Below are 22,985 nucleotides of genomic sequence, written 5' to 3'. Positions count from 1 at the left end.
CGATGGACGCCTCGCACTGAACTGCTCTAATTGCTGTGCTTCCATAACGGGAGGAGCTGCAGCTCCGCGAAGACGCGGGGTTTGGCTGGGAGCTGTTGAGGGGGATTGACAGTATCCGCTTTGCTTCTAGAATTACGAAGGCTGCAAGTAATTTGAGTTTTATACGTTCTCAAGTAATATTGTTGCAAAGCTGTAGCCAACGCGTGGTACTACAGTACAATGGTACTCTGGCTCGCAGCTAATTGTTCCTGATGTGCATAAGAAGAGTTACTTTAAATGACGTTTGTAAAAGGAGTTGGAGAAGAGACAGGAGTAAATTACGTGGCATATTGTACTTAAAACTTCTAGTCAATAGTGAGCTATTTGATATTTTCCACACCGTGTTAAGAAATAAGAGAAAATATGTAGGAAATGGCAGTTATCTATTAACCTATTCTTACGCTGCATCTTTGTCAGTGAGAAAAACCTATTTATTAAACTTGTTTACTAATGCAGATTTTACATGGTCTGTAACCTGGCTGCAATTGATAGAGACGTATTAGCAATGAAAAAACATTGACTGAAAATACAGGTCAAAGAATAAGAAGTCGTTTAGGTGTTCAAGTTAGAATGGCTTACAAGTTACAGTGCTATCATTCTCATGATAACTGTACATGATAGTGTACATCATGTGCATCAATACATAAACAAGAGCTACCTCTACTTATACTTCCTCTATTATACCTTCTGTACTGTACCAATACTTACTTTACATGCTCTTTGATTGCATGTTTTAATAGAATTTGCATCCAATAAAATCCTTACTTTTGCCCATACATTGCACAATGTTATTGCAGTCATTTTTTCAGATGTCTTTTGCTAAATCGCTACTGTTAAAGTATGTGTGGGTTGATTTCTTTAGTTTTGATAAAATTTCGCCTCTAGATGCTTTTCAGTTATCTGAAATAAAGATTATTTATACCTGAAGCTCAAAAAATACTTGTAGAAAGCAAATAATTCTGTTTTGGAATGTGGCTTTTAAGAAGCAATTTTCTCTGCCATAACACTACACTTACAGAGAATTCATGGCACAACTGGAATTTAAATCACTTGCTTTCCCTTCTGAATTCTGTGCAGACTAATGCAATACCAACAGCAAGCACGTAAGAAGCAAAATCTGACACCAGATCAACTGAAAAATGGCTGTATGGGAAATTTGTTTTAGTAATTTTTGGCCCAGGAATTTTGGGAGCTCCCATTTAAAGTACTGTTTTCTTTGTTATATTACAGTCTGAATGATTATAATCCCTTCTAAATTTAAATGGCCCATAGTACTTTCCTTTTTGTTTGTAACCCAGTATGCAACACACTGCTGTGTGTTGTTGCACAGCTGCAACTTCCTCTCTCAGTGACTGTAGATTTTCATTGATGAGGAGATAATGATCTCATTATTCATCCACTCAGTGTTGTGCCAGGTGAGATGAATACAAAACATGTAAATGAGGTATAAGATATAGATCTTTACTTCCATTCTCTTTGTTACATAGTCACTAGGGGCCTCCTCCTACTCTCAAAGGCAAAGAACTACATAAAGGTATCAACAGGAACCTAACTGGGTGAGATGATGAGTTTCTGTCCTTGCTTGTAGTGCTGATTATGTCTTAAGGTGTTGGTTAGGGGGATACAGGGATCCAAGGAATCCCAACTGGTAATTTGGGCAGAGACTCTTGACAGCTGCTCCCATTCTACTGCCCTGGTATTTCTGGTTTTGTAGAGATAGAATATAGGAAGTTTTCATACCTTCAGTCATGCATTTTTTCTGTTCTGCACATTTTTGGCTGTAGCCGCAAAAAATACAAACCGTTAGCAATATTTCATTTGCTTTGAGCCACAGACTACTAGTTTTTTGTAGCTCATTTCTGCTGAAATGGGTGTATATGTATTGTATTTGATTGTAGCAGAATGCATGACTTTGTAGTAGTCATTAAGTAATACCAATAATGACATTCAAACTTCTCCATCAGACACTGGACCCATGGCATGCTGTTCAGGCTTCCCAGTTCATTGTACTTCTGTATCTGTTTAGCAATGACGTAGAGTTTAAGATGTGTAGTGACTTTTATAAGACTTGGGGTGTCACTCCCTGCTGCCTCAAGTTATGGATTTGTAACATCTACAGGCTATTAAGGGATTTTCATGTGCTTATGGTTTCTCAGCATAGTCCTTTTTACTTGAAATAGGATGAGAAATTCAAATGAACTCTTGAAGAAGAGTGTTGAGGATCAGCTTTCATTAACAGAAGCAGTTTGGACAGGGCTGACAGGAGCCAGACTGCAGATATCCATGCTGTTCAGGCTTCTTTTCAGACCTCTGCCAGTGAGGCTCAAACCAAACCTTCTCTTCTGGACTGCAGTTCTGAAACCAAGCCCAGTATGAATATCTACAAAGGTGACAGTACCTAGTGATCAGAGAGCTACCTAAGCCACAAAGTAGTTCTGTTTCCCTCTTAGAAACAAATTCCTAGATACCAATGGAGAGGTATTTTTCATGAGAGAAAACAGTTATTCTCAAGCACTTTTTTTTTCCCTTGGGGTTCATCTGACTCTCCATTGCAAATTGGGGAGCCTTGTTGTAAGAAGCACATTTTAAATTGCAATATTACTGGTCAAATAGTCTGGCAAAAATTTTGTGTATCTATGTTGGATACTGTGAGTGGTAACAGAGGAAGAGAGTGCTGATGCAAGGAAAAGTTTATTGCTGGTAAAATGCACTTGCAAACCCTTTTTTCCCTTTAGGGCAAAGAAATGTCAAAGGGAAGCAAGTCTGTTCCTCTTCCAGAAGCAGCAACATAGGCAGATGTTCCTTAATGACTCTGTGTGGAGCAGTTCAAAATGTTACATGTTCTGACTGCCTATCACCAGCAGTCACTAGGGGGTTTAGCCCCTCAGCTCAGTCAGCAAGGTAGAAAATATGACCATTATTTAATAAGCTTCAGTGGAAAATCAGACAGAGAAGCAAAACCCTCCTTCCTTCATTGTTTAAGGAAGGGATGGCTGACTTCTGCACTAATATGCTCATATTTAGTTCTGTTAGCTTCATGCTTGGGTGTGGAAATTTACTGAAGAATTAGCAAGTGACCTGGCACGTGTGTGAGGGCATAAACTGTGTACACCATTTCAGTGTCTTGTAGCAGGGCTGTATATTAGGTCTTTTAACCATTCCTGCTTTATTTGCCATAAAGCTATCAGACATTTCTTGGTTTTAGACATGAAATATGATCAAATTTTAATGGTTTATTCTGGAAGCACCCAACAGCTGGGTAACTCTAACAGAGCACTTCTGTGGTCTACTCATACTCCTGTTGAAAAATGTGGCCTTTTTCACATAGGTTAAGTTTGTTGACCTTGTTTGCTGGGATGTGTTAACAGTACTCAGTAGCAGTGCTGACAGTGGTTCAGCTGCTGTGCAGTTTGTTATTATGCTACCAGAGCTCTCCTGTGTGCTTCAGGCTTTTTGATCTCAACTCTCTGGAGACATATTCAATATTCTACAAAAATGAAGCAAAAGAGAATAGAATAAAAACTAGGATCATGCTTTTGGAGCAACAGTATTTTTCCTTTGGGCAAGAAATATAAAAAAAAAATATTTCCATGTAGGCAAATAGAGAGAATCTATAAAACTGCTTAAATTATGTGCTAACAAGACCAACAAAATCAGCCATCCATATCCCCAAGTACTTTCTGATGTATTTGTTTTCATTTTTTTTTTTGTGTACAACTTGCTATCAGAGCTAGCATTATTTTTGCCTATGAGCTGACAAGAATGTGCAGGCTGATTTCTTACCTTGTCATTACTGTTTTTCCTTACAGAAAGTTCCTCCCTAAAAAGGAATTCCTGTATTATTAAATGCATGTGCAATGCCATAAAATTGTGTTGATGAGCTAGTCAAAAGCAGTATTAAAGCCATACTTCTATTAGGAAAAAGCCTAGTATCTTATTTGGATAGCTAGAAATTATCATTTAAATTAATTCATGGGAGAAGAATGACATCTATGTATGGAATTACTTCCTTGCCATACAAATTTGGCACTAACTATATCAAGTTTGCAGAAAATCTGACGGTCTTAGTAACTGACAACTCAAGACTACATTTTAATGGAGAGCACATAATGAATTCAAGTCTCTTTATCAATGAATACTAGTTAATGTTTATATACAACATGTTTTGCTATTATTAATATGCAAATTACAGAAAATAGGTGATAAAGTCTCTAATGAACCATTAATTGCACAAAAGAAAATTGCAACCTTATAGCTTTTTCATGTTTTGTCTTTTTTTATCGTAGTATTTAAAAGTCCCTTTTTCAGTGACACTATAATAGTGCCTCTCCTAATATTTCCTTTAACCAGTAAATACATGCCAATGTTTTACAGTTGTGAAAATTATACCCAAATTAGAAGTCAGTGCCAAGTCAGTTGAAGACATTCTCATGTAAATATTTTGAGCTATGTATTTTAGGCTTTTGAACACTCCAGCATTGAATAGTGTATATAAAATACTTTTTTTCCCATAAAGTATCATGTTCTTCCTGCCCCACCCCCTCATTAGTTACAAGATTTTCTATGTTTTATTAAAGCAGCTGTAACACTGAGGTAGAACTCCCTCTGTTGCCACCTCTACAGTCATATTTTAAACACATTGTCTCACTGTTTTTTCTGCCTCTACACAAACAGACTGTCTTTAGTCTGGTTCTGAAAACTATTTCACCCATGTTTTTAAGTAGAAACAAATAGACATGTGAGTTTTGGGGGGGTTTTTTGGCTTGTGCTTAAAGCTGTCAGGAAGTCTGTGGATGTAATTACAGCAGTACTAAGTCTGAGCTAATTTATCCAACCCCCAGTGGGCACAATAACTCAAACTTTGCTGTGCAGGTTCAAACTTGGCATTTTACTTAAAGCATATTCATTTGTTTTCCAAAACTTGGAGACAGCAGAATACACACAACTCTCTTACTGAGGAAATATTGCCTTTATTTCATAAAGAAACTACAAACTGACTGTCTGCTTTGAAATAGGGATTTTTTTTTTTTTTTTTAAGTTAATGACCTGGGTGAAATTCTTCTGAAGGAAGATGATATTTTTTTAATGTGGTTGTCATTCAGAACTTTGTCTGTAGAGTATATTAATACTTCCTTGCCCTAACTGGATTTTTATTGCATACATTTTACAATAATTTCTTGAATCCCTGTGATCTTTTAGTTGAATTTGCTTACAGCAGCAAGAACTTAAATTTTGGTGCCTGTAGTCACAGAAACTGGTATTATAAATTCATAGATACCTGAGGGTTCTGATGGTTTTTTTCTTAATTAGCAAAGTATCTAGAATGTATAAAGAAATCTTTTAAATTTCAAAAAATCCTCTCTGAGAATGCAAACTACAGGAGAGTAAGAATTTGCTCCAATCTGTATAATGCTTCAGTTTGGATTAGAAAGAAACAGGACTCATTTTATCTATGCTTCTCACAGATCTACATAAAGGGCAAAACTTGCAATAAATATTGTGTTTTAAATAAATTATAATATTTGTTTCTACAAAACCATGTATTTGTTTGGGAAAAATCTCTTCCCCCTCAAGCTGTAATTAAATCAACAGTTCTGCAACTTATATTTGCAAGACTTTCAAACCCTAATATATTTAAAGTAAATACTCGAAAAGATGGGAATCAAGTGAGAGCTTACTTGACAAGTCTCTTTGTATTTATTGTAAAATTGGACAATGCTTTATTGTAATCTGCAAATCAGAAGATATTTTGGAAGCATAAAGTTTCAGGTAAATATCTACAATAATTAAAAAAAACAACCAAACAAAACTCTTGAAAGCACTGAACAAGTGTCTGCAATTTCGACTCTTTAAAGTTCTTTGAAAGTCTGGGATGTAAAAAAACATTTCACAAAATACAGTGTTATTTTAGCAAATGAATTCTATCACCACTGTATTTAAATCTGGTTGATGAAATGCATTAGCTCATATTTTTGAAGCATAATTGAGATCAAACTTCTATGAGTTTTAGATAGGTTTAAATCCTAAAAGTGCTTGACATGTAACAAAAACCAGAGCTAAATTATCAGTGAATTTCATGCAAATAAGGTCTTTTTTTCTTCTCCTATTGACACAGAATTGGTGACTTTACTTGTGTACTAAAAATTCACCTAGTCTACAGTGACAACAATGGACAGAGGATATAAATTTGTCAGACGGATCCTCTACTTCTTGCACATTATACATCTGACAGAGCGATTAGACATAGACAAACAAATTCAGTCATTCTGGAGACATTCTTGGGGTTTATGCAGCACAGATTAGTCTTATGACACTTACTGCAGTCAAGACACTTCCTGGACTCCCAATGAACTTTTGTGGTTCTACAGCATATTTTTTCTGTGCTGAAATTATTAGTGTCTTTTTTTAGCACCTGCTCTGCTTGTGGAAATATTCTTGCAATATAGTTTTACCTTCCTGATTCTTAAATTGCCTGGCAATTATTCTTGTAGCTTATTAGAAACTGTAAAATACAAATGAGGGACAGCTGGATGTCTCTTTAGTAAAATTTAGGCCAGAGCTCATTTTGTGTTAGATCACACTTGTGAGATTGGGTGCAATACATAAACCACTAAACTACCATTTTCTGTGTTCTGTATTACACTACACCAAGCAGAAAAATAAAAAGGTAAAAGATGGGACCAAATAAATGTACCTGTGCTATTTTCTTGTATTAAATTTAAACTAAAGGGAGGAGGAAACAAAGGGGGTACCAGAAAGAGTCAAAAATGTGCCAAAATATATTAGAAACCTGTAGACATTTTATGTTTATGCTTTCTTGATATGTTTTAGTGTTGCACTGTATTTTTTGGACTGATTGTTACACATTATATGTGTAGGAAAAGGGGTGATATATTCAAATTTGAAGAATGTAAGATCAACTTGCCCTTTTCTACCGTGAATCTCTAGATAAGGCAAGCCTGAGGCAGACTCAGGAGGGTGAGACATTGCACCATGAGCTTCTGCCCAAGAGACATCAGATCATGTAAACACATGGATTTCCTACAGAGCCATTGGCTGCCTTTGTGCTGCACCACCTCTTCCAGGGTGGTGCAGCACAAGGTAGCTGGGAGACTCTTCCAGGGTCTCAAGGGCTTTATTGTCATGGATGAAAGGATATAGATTCACCCTGAAATAAAAGAGAACCTTCTCTGGAGCAAAATCCTTTTTCATTATCATAATTAGGATTCGTTCTGGTGCAGGATACAAGCCATGCAACTCTTTGGGATGTCTGGGGCTTGTTTAAAGCTTCTCTCATACTACACACTACGTACGTGTTTATGTTATGAACATTTGGTGCAAATATTTGGATGCATTAAATTATTCCTGTGCTTTCAGGGAACTACTGAGAATGCAAGGAGAGAGCTGAGACTTAGTTCTTTACATCCCAGGTCATACCTTAGGGCAGTATCGTTTATCACTTACCACCTATGTAGGAAATCAGCATAGATATAAAATGGGATCAGCATTGTAGGTAACCATAGCCTAGGCCTGTACCTTAATGAAAAGACATTATTCTTCAGTGTTAGAACATGAGAGACTGGTGAGAATGTTAATTAATGAATTGTGGGAGGTGGGTTTATTTTCTAGAAAGCCTGTGGAGTTGGTGACAAAGGAGGCTAAGGGATAGAGGAGCCGTTTGTTTAAATAACTTATTTTTGATAATTCCTCTGTCCTTTGTTTTTAAAGAGGCCATTTAAGGCTGTTTATCAGTACCTCACTCTTCTCTGCTCAGCAAGTAGACAAGATGACTTTAAAGAAAAGTGGAAATGAAGTGATGATGCATGGAGTCACCTGGCCTCCAGAAAACTTCTTCTTTAGGCATAGAAGTTTTTCTCCTACCCTGCTTTGTGTAGAGTGCTGCTGGGAGTACCCTGTTTGGCATCTTCATCCAGGGCCTCTTCTCATTCTTTTGGGTTTTTTTTGGTTTTTTGTAGGGGTTTAGTTTTTTTGGGTTTTTTTGTTTTGTTTTGTTTTTTAATTTTAGCTTTTTGTTTGTTTGTTTGATTGTTTTGGTTTTTTTTACTAGCTTGGGCCTGAAGGAAGAATATTTATGATCTTTTGCTTTTCTTTGATTCATGTTAATATCATCACTCTACCTTCCATACCAAATTGTCTTATTCAGCTAGAAAAGCAACCTGCTAGAACCATTTTTTTCATTATGATAGTCAGGTTCCTCTAAGAGTAGTATTTAACACTAGTGTAGGAAGAGAGTAATTTTTGGTTTGAATGCTTTAACTCTGTCTGCACTGCTAAGATGCAGTTGAAAGTTTTCTTTTTCAATTTTTTGTTTTGGTTCGGTTTGTTTGTTTGTTATTTTATATCAACGTAAGGAAAATGAGAGGAAATGCTATTTAGATTTACAGCATTTGGAGGATAAAATAGGACAAAAAAGATGTATTCACATTCACTGCACTGTTAATATTTAAGTGTATATGTGTAATAATTTTTTTACCAACCTGCCATACAATACTCAGGTGCTATAAATTCAGTACAATGTTTCCCAATCCATTTGGTTTTGGAGAGCTGTGAGGAGGCAGAAGCCACTGGCATTATAGCAGAGGCTCCCAGAGCAGTGATGTGCTCTTTTCATTTGAAAGCTATTTTGCCTGTACTGTCAAATGATCAGTTTTAGAGCTGCTTCTTAAAAGCTGTTTATCAACACAGCTGTTAAGGGATTTATACCGCATTAGTGTACACTCACAATGTACAGGTCTGAAATAATTTTTCAGTGTTTTTCCTTTCAGCACATAAAGCACTGGATTCATCTCATATAACTCCAGTGTTCAAAATGAGGTATCTGGAATAGGAATATAGAAGTTATGTTCAGTAGGGAGTGAAAGGGAAGGGTTTAAATTTCATAAAGCAGAGAGCAGCAGCCGTCGCAAAATTAAATCTTTTAAGAAGGTTAAGATATGGAGGAGTCAGTTTCAGCGCTCAAGCTTGAAGATTAAATTTAAGGGCATGCAAATCAAAATGCTTCACTGTGGATCTAGCCAGTATTGAACAGAAGTGTAGGATTCATAGATGGGGCAGGGAGGCCAGGTTCTTCCATTATTTTAGATAATTCACCTAAGGTGCTGGTGGTAGTCTAACTACCACCTGGTAGTTAGAATGGCTAGTAGCTGGCTTAGTGGAATTTGGGAGACCTGTATGATTAAGTCAGATTTTAGAGAAATCCTGAACACAACATAGCATGAGACACACCATGGTGATTTGCTAGATAAATTTATCATTGAGTGAAAGTCTGAGTCACAAAGGTTGGATGTTCATTTCTGTTTTAGTGGTGGAATGAAATACAGAAATGTGATCATCAGCATCTGACCTGGTTAACTGAAGAGTTACCCAACCTAATTACTGGTCATTCAGTGTGGAAAATGTGGGCAAGAATAATCTTCTTGGAGTTTTTATGTCTGTCTCCTGAATAGATAAGAACTGTTCATAGAATGATTTTAGTTAGTGAGATGAAGAAATCTGCTCAGTATACTGTAACTCTTTCCATTTAACAGGAAAATGGTTAAAGATAACATAGAGGCTTGTAATCTAAGGCCCGAAAATATACCTACCTAAATGTAGGCAATAGCTTCTTGTCTGATATTCTTCTGAAATATGATGCTGTTATTCTATTTTGTCAAATGTTTATTGAGAAATATATTCTAACTGTGTTTTGCATTTGTGAATTTTTAAGGCTTCTGTACCTAATTTATTACTGCCATGGAGGAAGTTGACTATACACCTGATGTATTTGTGTGTTTGCTTTCATTTATGGTTGACTGAAATTCAATGTGTTATTCACATACAGACAGCACAAAAAGTGGTTGGACATAGATAAGCAAATTCAATAATTCTGAAGACATCTTCAGAATCTGGACTTATATAACACATTGCAGACTTGTGACATTTATTCTGGTCAAGACACTTACTGAACTGTCAATTGAGACTTGTCCTGATAAAGGCTTGAAGATTATAGGGCCACAACTCTAGCATAATTAAAGAATTAATTGTGTCATTGTTTATTTATTTATTTATTTATCTACTTACTTAAGGCTATGATTTTCTCAAACATTGTCTAAGAATCTTTTGATTAACTTCTGTGGGCTCAGACCAGACTGAAAATATCTGTCAAAACTTGTGTACAAATTTCAAACCTAGTTTTTTAGAGTAGTAATTTATCCCTAAAAAGCCCCCAAGCAAGTCAAAAACTTTCCTACATTATGTGTTGTTCTCCTTGAATTAGACAACTGTGTCCAGTAGAAACTGGATTAGCTCCCATATGTCCTAGTGGAGGTCTGAAAAGACAAGCAGGTGTCTTTTCAAGGCAGTTATTCTGTTGTGCAATTATACATAGCTGTAAATTTAAGTTGGGCATTTGCTCTTCATTTCAGGCTATTGTGGGCTTCTTAATAACAGTTTCTTTTTGAAGCAGCAGTAGGGTGCTTCTACAACAGCTTCTGTGAGAGATAGTTGGTGTATGTTATGGTAACAGATGAAGCCTGCTTAGGGTAATATAGTCTTACAGTCATGAGAATTATTATTCAGCATTTTTTAAAAGAAAATAAAGCATTAAAGGGTTTAAATCAGTTTTTCAGGAAAATTGCTTATCGTTATCAGAGATTTGCTTGAATCTGTTAAAAGCAGTTTTGAGATTTAAAGCTGTTACTGAAATTGTGGGGAAAAGACCCTGAAACACATTGCCTGAACTCTTCTCAGAATCAAGTCAAATGATGCTTGCAGTCACCTACCCCGCAATACCTACCCTGGAATGCTGACCAAACTGACTTGTCAGGAATGTGATTCCAGGAGTGCATCTTCCATGGTGTTTTGACAGGAATGCAGAACTTAATCTGCTTTTTGTACTTTCATTTGCATAAAGAAGTGATTTTGGTCCACATGAGCTGCATGTCAGGACCTCAGGTTTCACTGTTCAGATTTGTCACCACTGGTCCCCAGCACTTTGTCATGCTAAAGGCAATGTGGCCTTTAGTAGTCCTGCTGCACTGAAGGTCAGATGAACTGGACTTCAAATAAGCAGTCAGTTAGCTAGAGAAGAGACCCAACTTCCTTCTTGGTATTAGAGATCAAACTAGTGACGTGAAGTGGCAACTTGCCTAGAATAAAAAAGAAATTTCTGACAAAAATTTAAAAAAATACTGTTTGTCACCTTTTTATAAGGTTTTCAGTTTATAATTGTCCCTTCTGTTCCTAGTGGGGGAAAAAAAACCCTGAAATAACACAAAGAGCCAGCACCACCAAAAAATATGAATCTATAGCAGTAATTCTCTTTTAATGTTTAACACCTTGATAAATACAGTAGCTGGATTAATGGCTATTGTTCACAAGATACTTTACTGTTCTATTTTTCTTGTTTGATAGGTGATATATGCCCTGAACACTAAGAATGATGAACATGAGGACAGTATACAGGCTTTGAGAGAGGCTCATGAAGAAGAAATTCAGAAAATTCTTGCTGAGACAAGAGAAACAATTCTCCAGTGTAAAAGCAAAGCTGAAGAAGAACAGTTACTGAGAAAGCATATTCAGGCCCTTGAAATTGCAGTAGCACAACACAAGAGATTGAAGGAAGAAGCCATAGCAGAGTTAATATTGTGTAAAAAGCAAGCAGAAGAGAAGGAGTCAAGAACAGAAGTGGAAGAAGCACTTTCTATAGACACAGGAGATACCACTGCAGGCTTTGAAAACAAACTTCCACATTTAAATCAGGGGTTTGATGGACTGCTAAATGAATGCAAAGTATTTAGAGGAGAAAATCTAGATAAAAATGTAAATTTAGATGAAAAATGTAGTGTGGAAAGGCACACTGTAATGAATGGGATGGAAAACCTGAAGAGCGAGAACCAGAAAACATCTGAAGAATATACTCAGAAAACAAGAAAACTGCAAGCCCCTTGTGAGACAGAAAAAGAGACTTTGAAAATAACCATGCAACAATCTGTGCTAGAAACAAAGTGTCGACAAGGAGAAACAGAGCAAAAGAAGAGCTCAGAGACTGAGGAAGGTTTTTTGCTGCAGCAGGTAAAAAAGCTGGAAGCAGACCTAGAGGAAAAAAGCCAGAAGATAAATGAGAGGAAGAAGCATTCCCAGAAGCTGAAGGAGCGAATACAGGTAGAATTAATCCCTATCTCTGCCTGAGAAAGTGAAAATTAACAACTTTTTAAAATTTGGGAGAGGAGGGTCTTTTAAAGATCGTGTTGATTCAAATGCTTTTTAAGTAGTAAAGCACTTTTAGAGGCTTAGAATGGAAATAGGAGTGATATAATGCTGGCAGTTTAAAGAGTTAAGATGATTAGTAACTCATTAGGAGAACACTTTGAACACTATAATTTGTATTCCTTGAGGGAGGAGTGAAGTAAAATTTGTGTGTTGGCTGAAGAGAGTTTTACCTTTTCTGCCCAGAAATGTGACAAGAACAGCAAGCAGGCACTACTGCTACCAATGAGTGTTTGTTTACAGAGTACATTCTCCTTTTCCCTTGTGGTTGCCAATAGCTCGGTGCATGAATACAAAGAGGGTTAGATATGAGACCTGAGCTGGCAGTTTAGGAATCAAGTGTTTTGTATGACTCTTACAGCAGTGCCAAATGCCATTTAATGAAGTGTCCTTTATACTTGTCAAGTTTTACGTGCTGAGCCACGAGACTTTGGCCTTTGGTTCTCACCTTGCACTTCGCCTGCCCACCCTCACTGCTGTGTATCTCACACATTTCCAGCACAGCTCAGCAGACCCGTCCTGGTTGCATCACGTGTCAGATGCAGTTTCAGAGGTTGGCATGTCATAGGAAATCTGCCAAACAGGTGCTTTTTGGTACAAAAGGTCAGAGTGTAGGAGAGATGCAGATGCACAGTGCTGAAATTGAAGCAGCCAGCCATGCTCTGTGCTCAACAGTTCAACTTCCTTCTGATACTTTTGGTCCTTTATATCCTATAAACTCACCTACCAGACATGCCCCCAGCCCTATAACAGCAATCTTGTATATTAGATTAGAAAACACCTTGAAGGTCTAGACTTGGAGTATTAGAGAATAACAAAAATTATTCCCTAATGGGAAAAAATATTTTCTTCCTTTGGAGAAAGAGAGCACCAGAAATTCCTCAGGGAGTAGTAGCCAGAACACAGCCCAGTCAGCTGTGTTCTTCCAAGGCAGCTCTTCACTGTTTTCACCATCTGCCCTCACATCTTGCTTGCCAGTATCATTTTGCTGATGATGCAGAGTTCTGAGCTACTTCTTTGAGGATGTTCTTAAGAGGGAGTTCAGCCTTCAATATAGTCCCTACCTCTTTGTCTTACAAGGTCAGAGGATGAATTGAATACACCTTCCCCAGCATTATTCAGATTTCATTGTCTCAGTGTGTAGATCTGTAGCAGAACAACCTCTATCTTTTACAGAAAAGTGCAGAGGATAAAAAGATGCAGATAAGCCCTTTTTTTCAAATTGAGTCAATCAGTAATATCTGTTTTAAATTGAGTCAATCTGTAATATTTATTTCAATACTAAAAAGTATCCTGGCTCTGTAGAAGTTGGAAGCATTAGAGGGGAAGAGACAAAGGAAGATTTTGGTTTTTTTCTGTGGATACTTTAGGTGACATTCAGGGAAAATTAAGAATAAACACATGAAAATTTATGCACATGGTTTACTCTTCTGATTTATTGTATAAGGAATGCAATAATTTCGGAACAAATAATGTCAAATATGATAGGAGGTGGAAGTAAGAGAGTGGTGTCATTAACAACTTATTTTCTAAATTCAGTATCAGCTGGATAAAACTGAAATATTTTCTGAAGGACATATTCTCAACTCGTACATTTTAAGTCATCTAAGTCTGTGGAATGAGGCTGATTTACATACCACTGGAGCATATTGCCTTGAATCTTTGAAGAGATACCCTCAGACTAGGTAAAATCTGTAAGGAGGGAAAGAGTTAGACATGATGTTGTTTTCTGTTTCTTTTACAGTTTGAACAAAAAAATTTAAAGTTTCTCCTTTCTAAATTGACTCTTTCTTATGCCACCATTAAATACATTTTTTTCAGACTTCTATGGACAATGGCAGGCAGGGAAGTAGAAACATCTTTTTAATCAGAAAAAAACTTTGAGCATTAGTAAATACTAGCAGGAAAAGCATTTTAAGGCTTGAAAGGTTAAAGGACACTTAATTCAAGAAGATGAATTTTCCTGTTTTCTCCTTAGTGTATGCCAAGAGGTTTAAGACCTTTAGATGAAAGGCATTACATTAGTACACATTTATTATTACTGCTGTTGAAGGGAGAATACAAAGGTTGACAAATCATTATGTCTCATCTGTTCAGTCTAGTTTTGGAAGAATTCTGGCATACATGCCAGGGGTAAAAGTAACAAATTTACCTTGAAGTTTTGAGCTACAGAGAGTGGTAAATACAAGTTAGTTTTAACCCTGAGGTTTTACTTGACATTCATATAGGGAAAAATGGCAGTTTTATCTGAGTGAGTATTGCAGTATTATGCTAGACATCTGAAACTGCAACTAGAACCTCCAGAAATAGCACATTCAGTATGATTCAAATTTTTTCCATTAGTTATGGACAGATAGCTCCCAGCAAAGTCTGTAGGACACATTTTTTTCTGAGTTTAGATATCTGTATACTGGATTATCTTACAAACTTTTGTATTTCAGCAACTGAAAAAAACCCCTAATTAATATTCATTAACTTTTGGCATAAGTTGTCATGAAATTATTAGAAATATAGCCTATTTCAAGTTTAGGACAATCTCAGACATCTTTTAGGTGGTAACTGTTGATGGGTATTCACTTTACCATGAGGCCAGCTATGTGTGAGGGAAGGGCTCCACATCACAAATACTCTGGCAGCAGAGACATTTTAAGGGAATGGAAGAGCAAAAAAATGCATTTAAACCAGCTCTGTAGGTGATGTATGTCATGGAACACCAAGAGAGAAATTAACCATTTGTTTCTTATTACAAGAAAATTACATACATAATGAACGTGAAAGTAATGTCATGCATATTTAGGATTTGGAAGTGTAGCTTAAGTGATCACAGCAAGAAATTCTGGGATCAAAATGTATAGTGAAAAAAGAGGAAGAAGATCTAAGTGTAGTCAAAGAGAGAAATTCACATCAAGAAAAGGAAATCCTGCATAAAGCAGGTAAGATGCTCATTAATGTCATTCTAAAGTATTTCCCATGTTAGTAGTCACTGATATTGGAAATTCTGGAACTTATTTATGCTACTTGAAATGTAAATTTTGGTACCACAGAAGATATGGAAGCTATATTGAATTCCCAAAGCAAAGCTGTTAAAAAAGTAGATGAACTGAGACATCAAATAACGCAGCTGCAGCAAATGACTTGTACCAGAGTCAGAAAAAGAGCAACTCTGAAGATGTGCAAGAGCTTTAACAGGTGATATGCTCTCAAATATTCAAAGACATGGCTTACCAAAAGTACTGAAATCAATGTAGGCTTTTTCACAGTTGATGGCTTTATTGTACAGGAGTCAATCCCGTAAGATTCCCAGATCCCTGAGCTCATTCAGTGGAACACTGACTTGTGTTCATAACCTGAGGTACCTGAGTTCCTGCAAAGACAGCAAAGGAGTCCTTGGGCTAGACCAGGGCATAGTGTTCAACTGCTTCTGTAACCAAATCCTTGAAGAGGACAATGTCTAAGGCAGACTTTCTCTGCTGAGGTCAAGCTGGAAGACTGATTTATTTATTTTTAAATATAGAAAATGGTTATTCTGAAAAGCTGTGCAGAAATGATACAGGAATAAACTCAGTAAAATGAGGAATGTGTGTATCCTGAGAGTACCCTCTGCACAATACCTCCCCTTAAGCAATTGTTCAGCCCTGAATCTTTTCTACACTTTTTGTTTCTCTTTAACTCTTGTTAAGCTACCATTTAAGAAAATTAGACTTGGCATCACAGTCAGCAAATCATCTACTGCACTTTTTTCACAGGACTAAAGATGTCCTTGAGGGAGCCTGCATGGTTGGAAGTGAGTTACACACCCAAGCTCAAACCAGAAGAGCAAAAAATCCTAAATCATTCCTAGACTGCAGAAAAGGCTTACCTGAATCAGTACATTTCTACATTTTTACCTAAAATAAAACCAATATTTTTCAATGGAGTAATGCTACCTAAATAGCATTTTCACTACAGAATAGACTACTGTGACCCCAGAGTTCTACCCTGGGGTTTTTTTTTGTACAATATATCTTATGTGTTTTATAGCCTATGGAAACTGTAGCTGTTTACAAGGAGGGTATGAATAAAAGAACTTTCTTTGTAAAATCAAGCATCAGTCCTATAAGACTGATTTGTCTGAAGAAATAGCTGTTAAAAGGAATGGTAGATCATGTAATGAAGGCTACAAAGGAAATCAGGCTAGTTTAAAACTCCATGGAATCTGAAAAAAAAAAAGCAGAAGGTAGGAATGTTCTTCTATTTATAGATGCTTTAATTCATCTGGTTTTAATCTTATTGGTCACAGCAACATCAGTTGAATTATGCTCACTGTAGGCACTTTGATTTAACATAAAATGCCAGGATTTTCTTGCTACAGAAAAAAAATCAGAAAAATGAAAAAAAAGGTCAGACTGATTTATTTCTGTGAAAAGCTCTGAAGACAGGTGAATTTATCCTTGATGGGATAAACAGCCTTCTTAGCAATACTTATCCTTGCATTCTTTGCATGTGGCAGTTGGAGTGTTTTATAGAAGATTCTTCCTGAAGAAGAATGTATTGTGGGAGTTGTTCCAATTCCTGAGTTAAATTTTCATGGATTGCTGCCGTGAAACACTCAGATGAATTTATTTAATCAGAATTTTGCATTAATTAGGCAGAGGATCTAGTTCTGCAAAGTGTTAATAAATAAATTCAGAGTGCATATGCTACCAGTGAAATGGCAACTATTTACAATGCATACATACATATGTGTGTGTATATATGTACATATATATATATACGCATATATATATACACATATATACATATATATATGTACTAATATATACATGTCCTTATTTAACTTCAGTCAGAAAGAAGGCTCATCTTCTTGTAGCTCCAAACAGCTTACCTGAGCAATACCTTTTTTTTTCAGTGTGTTTTAAGTGGGTAAGCTGTTATTTTTGTTGTTGATATGCATTAGCAGCAATTGGCTCAAGAGATTCTTCAAAGGATTTCACTTTCATCAGAGCTGCTGTCTGTGACTGAATCCTTTGGCTTTAGGAAATTTGCAGTCTCAAATGTTTTTGTGCAGTAGGAACCTGAACGTGAGCTGAATTCTGTTCAAAGGGAGGATAACCTTGAAACACGTGTTTAGTTTTAAGCATGTTCTTTAATGGTTAGTGGAGCTCACAAGTCAGTGCATGTCTGTGATTTGCCAAATTTGAGCATAAGCTAAGGGGGAAGTTAGGTTCTGACTCCTAGTGGGCTTTCGTGTCATCAAAGATCTTCTAGACAGAAAAAGGAGGTTAATTTCAGCAGTTTGTAGAATGGGACAATAAGGCTACTGCTCAAGTGGTTTTTAGAAACTCCTTTTGCTAAGAATGAACTTCTACCCATTTTCTGCAGTTAACACTGCAATAACTTTCTGAGTTCAGTGTTTACTTGAGAATAATTAAACACTTGCTGATGAGTTGTGAAGTCATAAAAAGCAGCTGCTGTCCCTAAATGTTGAGCTTCATAGCACCTGCCCAGTCTTGAAGACTAGGAATTGTGTTTAGTGCTTTCCAAAAGAAGTAATTCCCATGAAACTGCTGGAGTTTATACATTTGTACAATCTTATTTCTCAAAATTGAACCCAGGTGAGTAAATTATTTTATCTGCTTGTGGAATGGCTCACTTTTGATCAGTATCTGAAGATGCAATGCTTCACTAGTTACACTAGTGAAGCCTCATGGAAATGACTTTGCCTTTTATATCATGCATTCTACTTATTATTAGCTTGTACATCAATTCTTAAAATTATGCCAGGCTGAAGCTCTTCATGTGATTCAGATTGAATTTAAGTACCAAGCACTTCATACTTCAGAAAAAAGGCATATTAGAAGACATTTATTTTATAGGCAATAAATATTATCACTTATAATAATATCTTCTAAGATAATCATATTAATTTAATCAGGAAAATACTGAGTTAGTAAAACAAATAAAATTACAATTTCTTCATTATTTATGCTTCATTATTCATTATTATTATTGCATTCATTATTCATTATTCAACTAAGGCCTGTAACAGCTGGTAAAGTAAGTGCTATATCTATTTTTCCAGATAGAAAAATTAAGATACACAGAAGAAAGTCAGTGGACAGAGTTGAAGTGGGAATGTTGCACCTGATCTTCACATTTTAATCAAAAAGACAGTTATATCTGCTCCCTTTGTTACAGGCAAAACTGAAGCTAATTCCTCCCTTGCAATATTAATGCATCTGTTTAATTCCATCCTTTAATTGCTACCTAAGTTTTACACAGGGCTGTGTGAGAAGGAGCTGTACAGGATGGGGGAGGTGTTAAGTAGTTATTTTTTTCTGTTTCCTTCATTTGTAGTTCCTGAAGCGCTGTAGAGTGTTTTTTGAGTTAGCAAATTTGCACAAATAGGAAGAGCAAGCGCACTAATGAATTTGTAGAAGTTTCTAGAAGTTTCACATTCAGTCTTTCTACAACAAGTAACTGCTAACACTTGCTACAAACAATTGCTCCAAGCTCTTGGTCACTGTCTTGCAACTGATGCTCTCACTGATTTTGTAGCTATTTCCAGCAACATGGAGATTTTATAATCCTCAGTTTTTTATTGTTACTTTATATTTTTTTCACTTCCTCAACATAATTTTCTTTATGGATGCTGTCAGATATTGCTTTCTTTGATTCTGTTTTCCACTAATTGCCCATTAGTCATCTTGCTATTTATATGGCCAATGTATAGTTACGGTTTTTCAGGTCTTGTGGGTGACTCTTGCATACTAAATTATTTTTGAACATTACCACCACTCAAGGCAAAACAGTCTGACTCCTCATGCTATGCAGTTTTACACCTGAGGGAAGCTTTCAGTAGATTAGGATAATGTGAACTGTATTGTCTCACACTAATATTATAAAGAACCAAACCAAACTGTTTGTATATTTTAAATTAAATAGCACGAGTGACATTATATGGCAGTAGCATGTACTGTTGTGCACACTGCTGTATTATCTAGGTTAATGTAGAAGAAATGTGTTCTTTTTCATGCTGCACGTTTTGTCCCATCTATTGCATGCTCTTGTCTTTTCTTCTTCTTTTTTTTTTTTTTTAATTTTAGGAGCTCCAGACTCAGCTAGATGAATTTAAAAGAAAATCTGAGTGTGAACTAAAGCAACTTGAGAAAGAAAAAGAAGTTCTAACTGAGAAACTTCAAAACTCTTCACTTGAGGTAAACTGGGCATGAATGTAATGCAGTAATAAAAAGTCTCATCATTTTTCATCCTACCTGAGAGATTCTGGATTAGATTTTAATGCCATTTGTTGTGTCTATCACTCAATAAAATATGCAAGGAGTCCAGATAGAAATAACAGAAACAGCTGCTTCTAAATATCTATGAAGAGTTTGACAAGCCTATTTATTTCATGTATTACTCTTTGGAGCTGTGCTAAGGTGAGGAGTTTGTCTATATCAGAGTGATAGTTGCAGAGTGACTCTGATTGTTTGTTTATTTACAGGACAAAGTAAGATTAGAATCTTCCTTACAACTCCTGTTAACTTTCTGATTTTTTTTTTTAGTGCATAGAGATGTATCTTCACTGATTCTAACCAGTTTCACTTCCCTCGAGTTCAGTGAAAGTTTGCATGGCAACAACTCTACAAAAGATGAAGACCTAGATCTTCTTCAGTCGACATTTGTAGCCTCTCAGTGGCCATAATAAGTTCTTGCTGAGTGTTTAAAGGCAGAGAAAAGACAGATAGGCTCATGAGGAGGCTAAGCAAAAAATAGTCCTCTCTTTACTGCCTCTACTTTCCCACATGCCATTACTACCCCTTGGTGTGCATGCTCCAGCAATCAGGGCATGGCTTGTGCTCATTTATGGTAAGCCATGCCTGATTTTTCTCCCATCTGTGCTACAATAGCTGTACTAGTTATGAGTGCAGCATGGGTTTTTCTTTTTCATTTCTTCTCTAAAACATTCTGTTAACATACATTCTGTTATCAAACAGTGACATTCTGACATTCTGTCTATTTCCCAGTCTTACAAATACAGAATTTAAGTGTAGTTTAATGTTCTGAAATTTTTGGCTGTATTTAAGTTTCATTACACATTTCTGCATGCCACTGTTTCCTACAGATTCTTCTCTGAGAGAATTTTGGGTCAATCCAACCTATGTTGGCCTGTTCAGAGTGAAAGGTCTGTGACATGAAGGTTTATTCCTCAGATTTTGCAGATTCAAAAAATAAGGTCATGGGTAATCAAATTACTTTTCTCAAAATCACATGTTCAGGACAGGAAAATATGAAGGAAACTTAGGTTTTCTAACTGCTCATCCACTTGCATCACAAGATGCAAAGAGTGGTGGAAAATTATTGCCACTATAAACATAAATAATATTAAATAGTACATAGCATGCCATATGTTATGTCCACAGAGCCATGGTAAATATGAACAGATACACTAAAAACCATTTTATTGTATCTTAGAATCTGACTGCTCTGAAAAAGCAGCAAATGCTCCATTTGAAGAGAAATTTTGCATTTTTCATGATTACTCCAGAAGTTACTTTCTGAACTAATTACTTGGCAATATTGCCAGGGTAGTGAAGTCATTTCAACTTGTAATAGTTTCCTGCTCTAGGTACATGAATATTCACAGCCAAAAAAGCACCATTTACCATATAATGTTATGTTTCACTGAGGGCATGTTTCCATCTGGGAACCTTTGCAATGGCTCAGCTCAGAGCTTCCGCCTCAGAGGTTAGGCAATGTGCTGTTACTAATCCAGTTCTAACCTGGATACAATTTCTGACCTAAAATAGCTTCCTTGGCTGCCTAAGACCCGTTTTTGGTTGGCCTGACATAGCTGGAGCACTATGCAGAGTAGACAGAAGAATGATAACTTCATCTCTCTGGGATTGCACTTCAAAGTGGCAGTATTTCTGTAGTAATAAGATTTTTGTGGATAAAGAAATCAGACTTGCATTTGTTTGGTCATTTAGAAGGAAAGATGTGAGATCCTGTGTGGGTTGAGTGCTAATTCATTAGGGCCCTCCAGTTCCTTGGTTTTGAACTACAGGATCTCTTCAGCATATGTTGAAGGATCTTGGTGCCCCAATAATAAGAAAAATACGAAGCTATTAGAAAGTGTCCAAAGGATGGCTACAGAGATGGTGAAGGGTCTTGAGGGGAAGCTGTATGAAGAGCAGCTGAGGTCACTTGGTCTATTCAGCCTGGAGAAGAGGAGACTGAGGGGCCTCACTGCGGTCCAGAACTTCTTCATGAAGGGAAGAGGAGGGGCTGAAACTGATTTCTTCTCTTTGGTGACCAGTGACAAGACCCAGGGGAACAGCCTGAAGCTCTCAGCGGGGGGTTTAGGTTGGATATTAGAGATAGGTTTTTCTCCTAGAGGGTGGTTGGGCACTAGAACAGGCTCTGCAGTGAAGTGGTCACAGCATCAAACCTGACAGAATTCAAGGAGTGTTTGGGCAATCCTCTCAGGCACACAGTGTGACTCCTGGGGATGGGGCTGTGCAGGGCCAGGAGTTGGACTTCTGTGATCCCTGTGGTTTCCCTCCAACTCAGAATATTCTACGATTCTGTTCTATTCTGGAATTAGAAGATACATAAAATGGAAGCACAAACATCAGCTTGTCATGACATGTCTTTGCACAATGCTAGCACAGCAATGCCCAGAGTTTTTATGGATCTTGAAGATTCCACCAAATAGCAGCCAAAGAACACAGTCAGAAATTCCTCTGGTGAGGAATTGCCACAAGTTTAGGAATATTGTTTATTGTGAACTTAATTGAAGTAACTCTGAAATAAGCTTAAAAAAAAACACTGAAATACAATTTTTTTTTTTTTACTTCTTATGCCATATTACTGTTTGTGTTATGTTAAGTAATGTTTGCATCTCTGAGATCACTTTATGCAATTCTGATAGATAAAAGTGAATTAGTAATGGAATTAAAGTACAGTTTTTTCAAGAACTTTTGTTTTGCAGCAGGAGGACATTATAAAACACAAAATCCCAGAGTGTTGCTTCTTTGTTAATAATGAAAACATCCAAATAGATTCTGGACTGATGTGAGTTGGCAGAGTTTCATTGGCTTAAATGCTGCTTTACCAACTGAAGCAAATTGAGGGATTGGCTATCTGTTTAGAAGTCAGGAAGTACAAAAAATACTTGGGCACTGCAAAACGTTCCAGAGAAGGATTTTCACTGGTGGATTTGAAAATCTTTTTAATTGCAAGACAGGAGGAGGAAACCTGATAGGATGGAAATGTTTGTTTCATAGCCTCTAATATGTTAGAAGTACCAGGATTCATGAGAAAGAACATGTTTGTATGCCTGATACATCTCTGTAGGGTTTTTCCCTTTAATTGCTGAAAAATAATGGTTTTAAAACTACTTTTCCATCTGATTTCTTACTACATCATGTTCCCAGCTCAGCCCATTTCTAGTTAGTATGATCTTTTGTTTCATGTTAGAAGTCCTTTGGGCCAATAATTGTCTCTTGAAGAGTTAGGGAAGTTTATAACGTGACCACAGATGAAGTTTATATAGTTAGTTTATATAGTTTAGGAAGTTTATTAATCTTTCCTGCCTAAACGACTCAAGTAACATTTTTCCTGTTTCAAATTTTTCTGTTATAAAATATGCAGCCTATTTTTCTGACACATTTTTTTCAGTCCCTTTATTTTCAGGA

At 36.6% G+C, this 22,985-nt stretch overlaps 1 protein-coding gene across 4 annotated transcripts in view; it reads left to right on the top strand.

Moving 5' to 3' along the window:
- The window catches only part of FAM184B (family with sequence similarity 184 member B), a 37,542-nt gene that overhangs the window by 972 nt on the left and 13,585 nt on the right, over positions 1–22,985 (top strand). For all 4 annotated transcript variants that reach the window (XM_038135638.1, XM_038135636.1, XM_038135635.1 and 1 more), the window contains exons 2-3: positions 11,452–12,201; positions 19,392–19,502. In XM_038135638.1, the coding sequence (XP_037991566.1) occupies positions 11,452–12,201; positions 19,392–19,502 (861 nt within the window). The remainder of the gene's footprint in view (positions 1–11,451; positions 12,202–19,391; positions 19,503–22,985) is intronic.

This window comes from Motacilla alba, chromosome 4 (genome assembly GCF_015832195.1).
Source record: "Motacilla alba alba isolate MOTALB_02 chromosome 4, Motacilla_alba_V1.0_pri, whole genome shotgun sequence".
In the NCBI taxonomy this organism is placed as follows: domain Eukaryota; kingdom Metazoa; phylum Chordata; class Aves; order Passeriformes; family Motacillidae; genus Motacilla; species Motacilla alba.
Note: the sequence above shows the minus strand (reverse complement) of the source record. Positions and strands in the feature narration are given on the sequence as shown.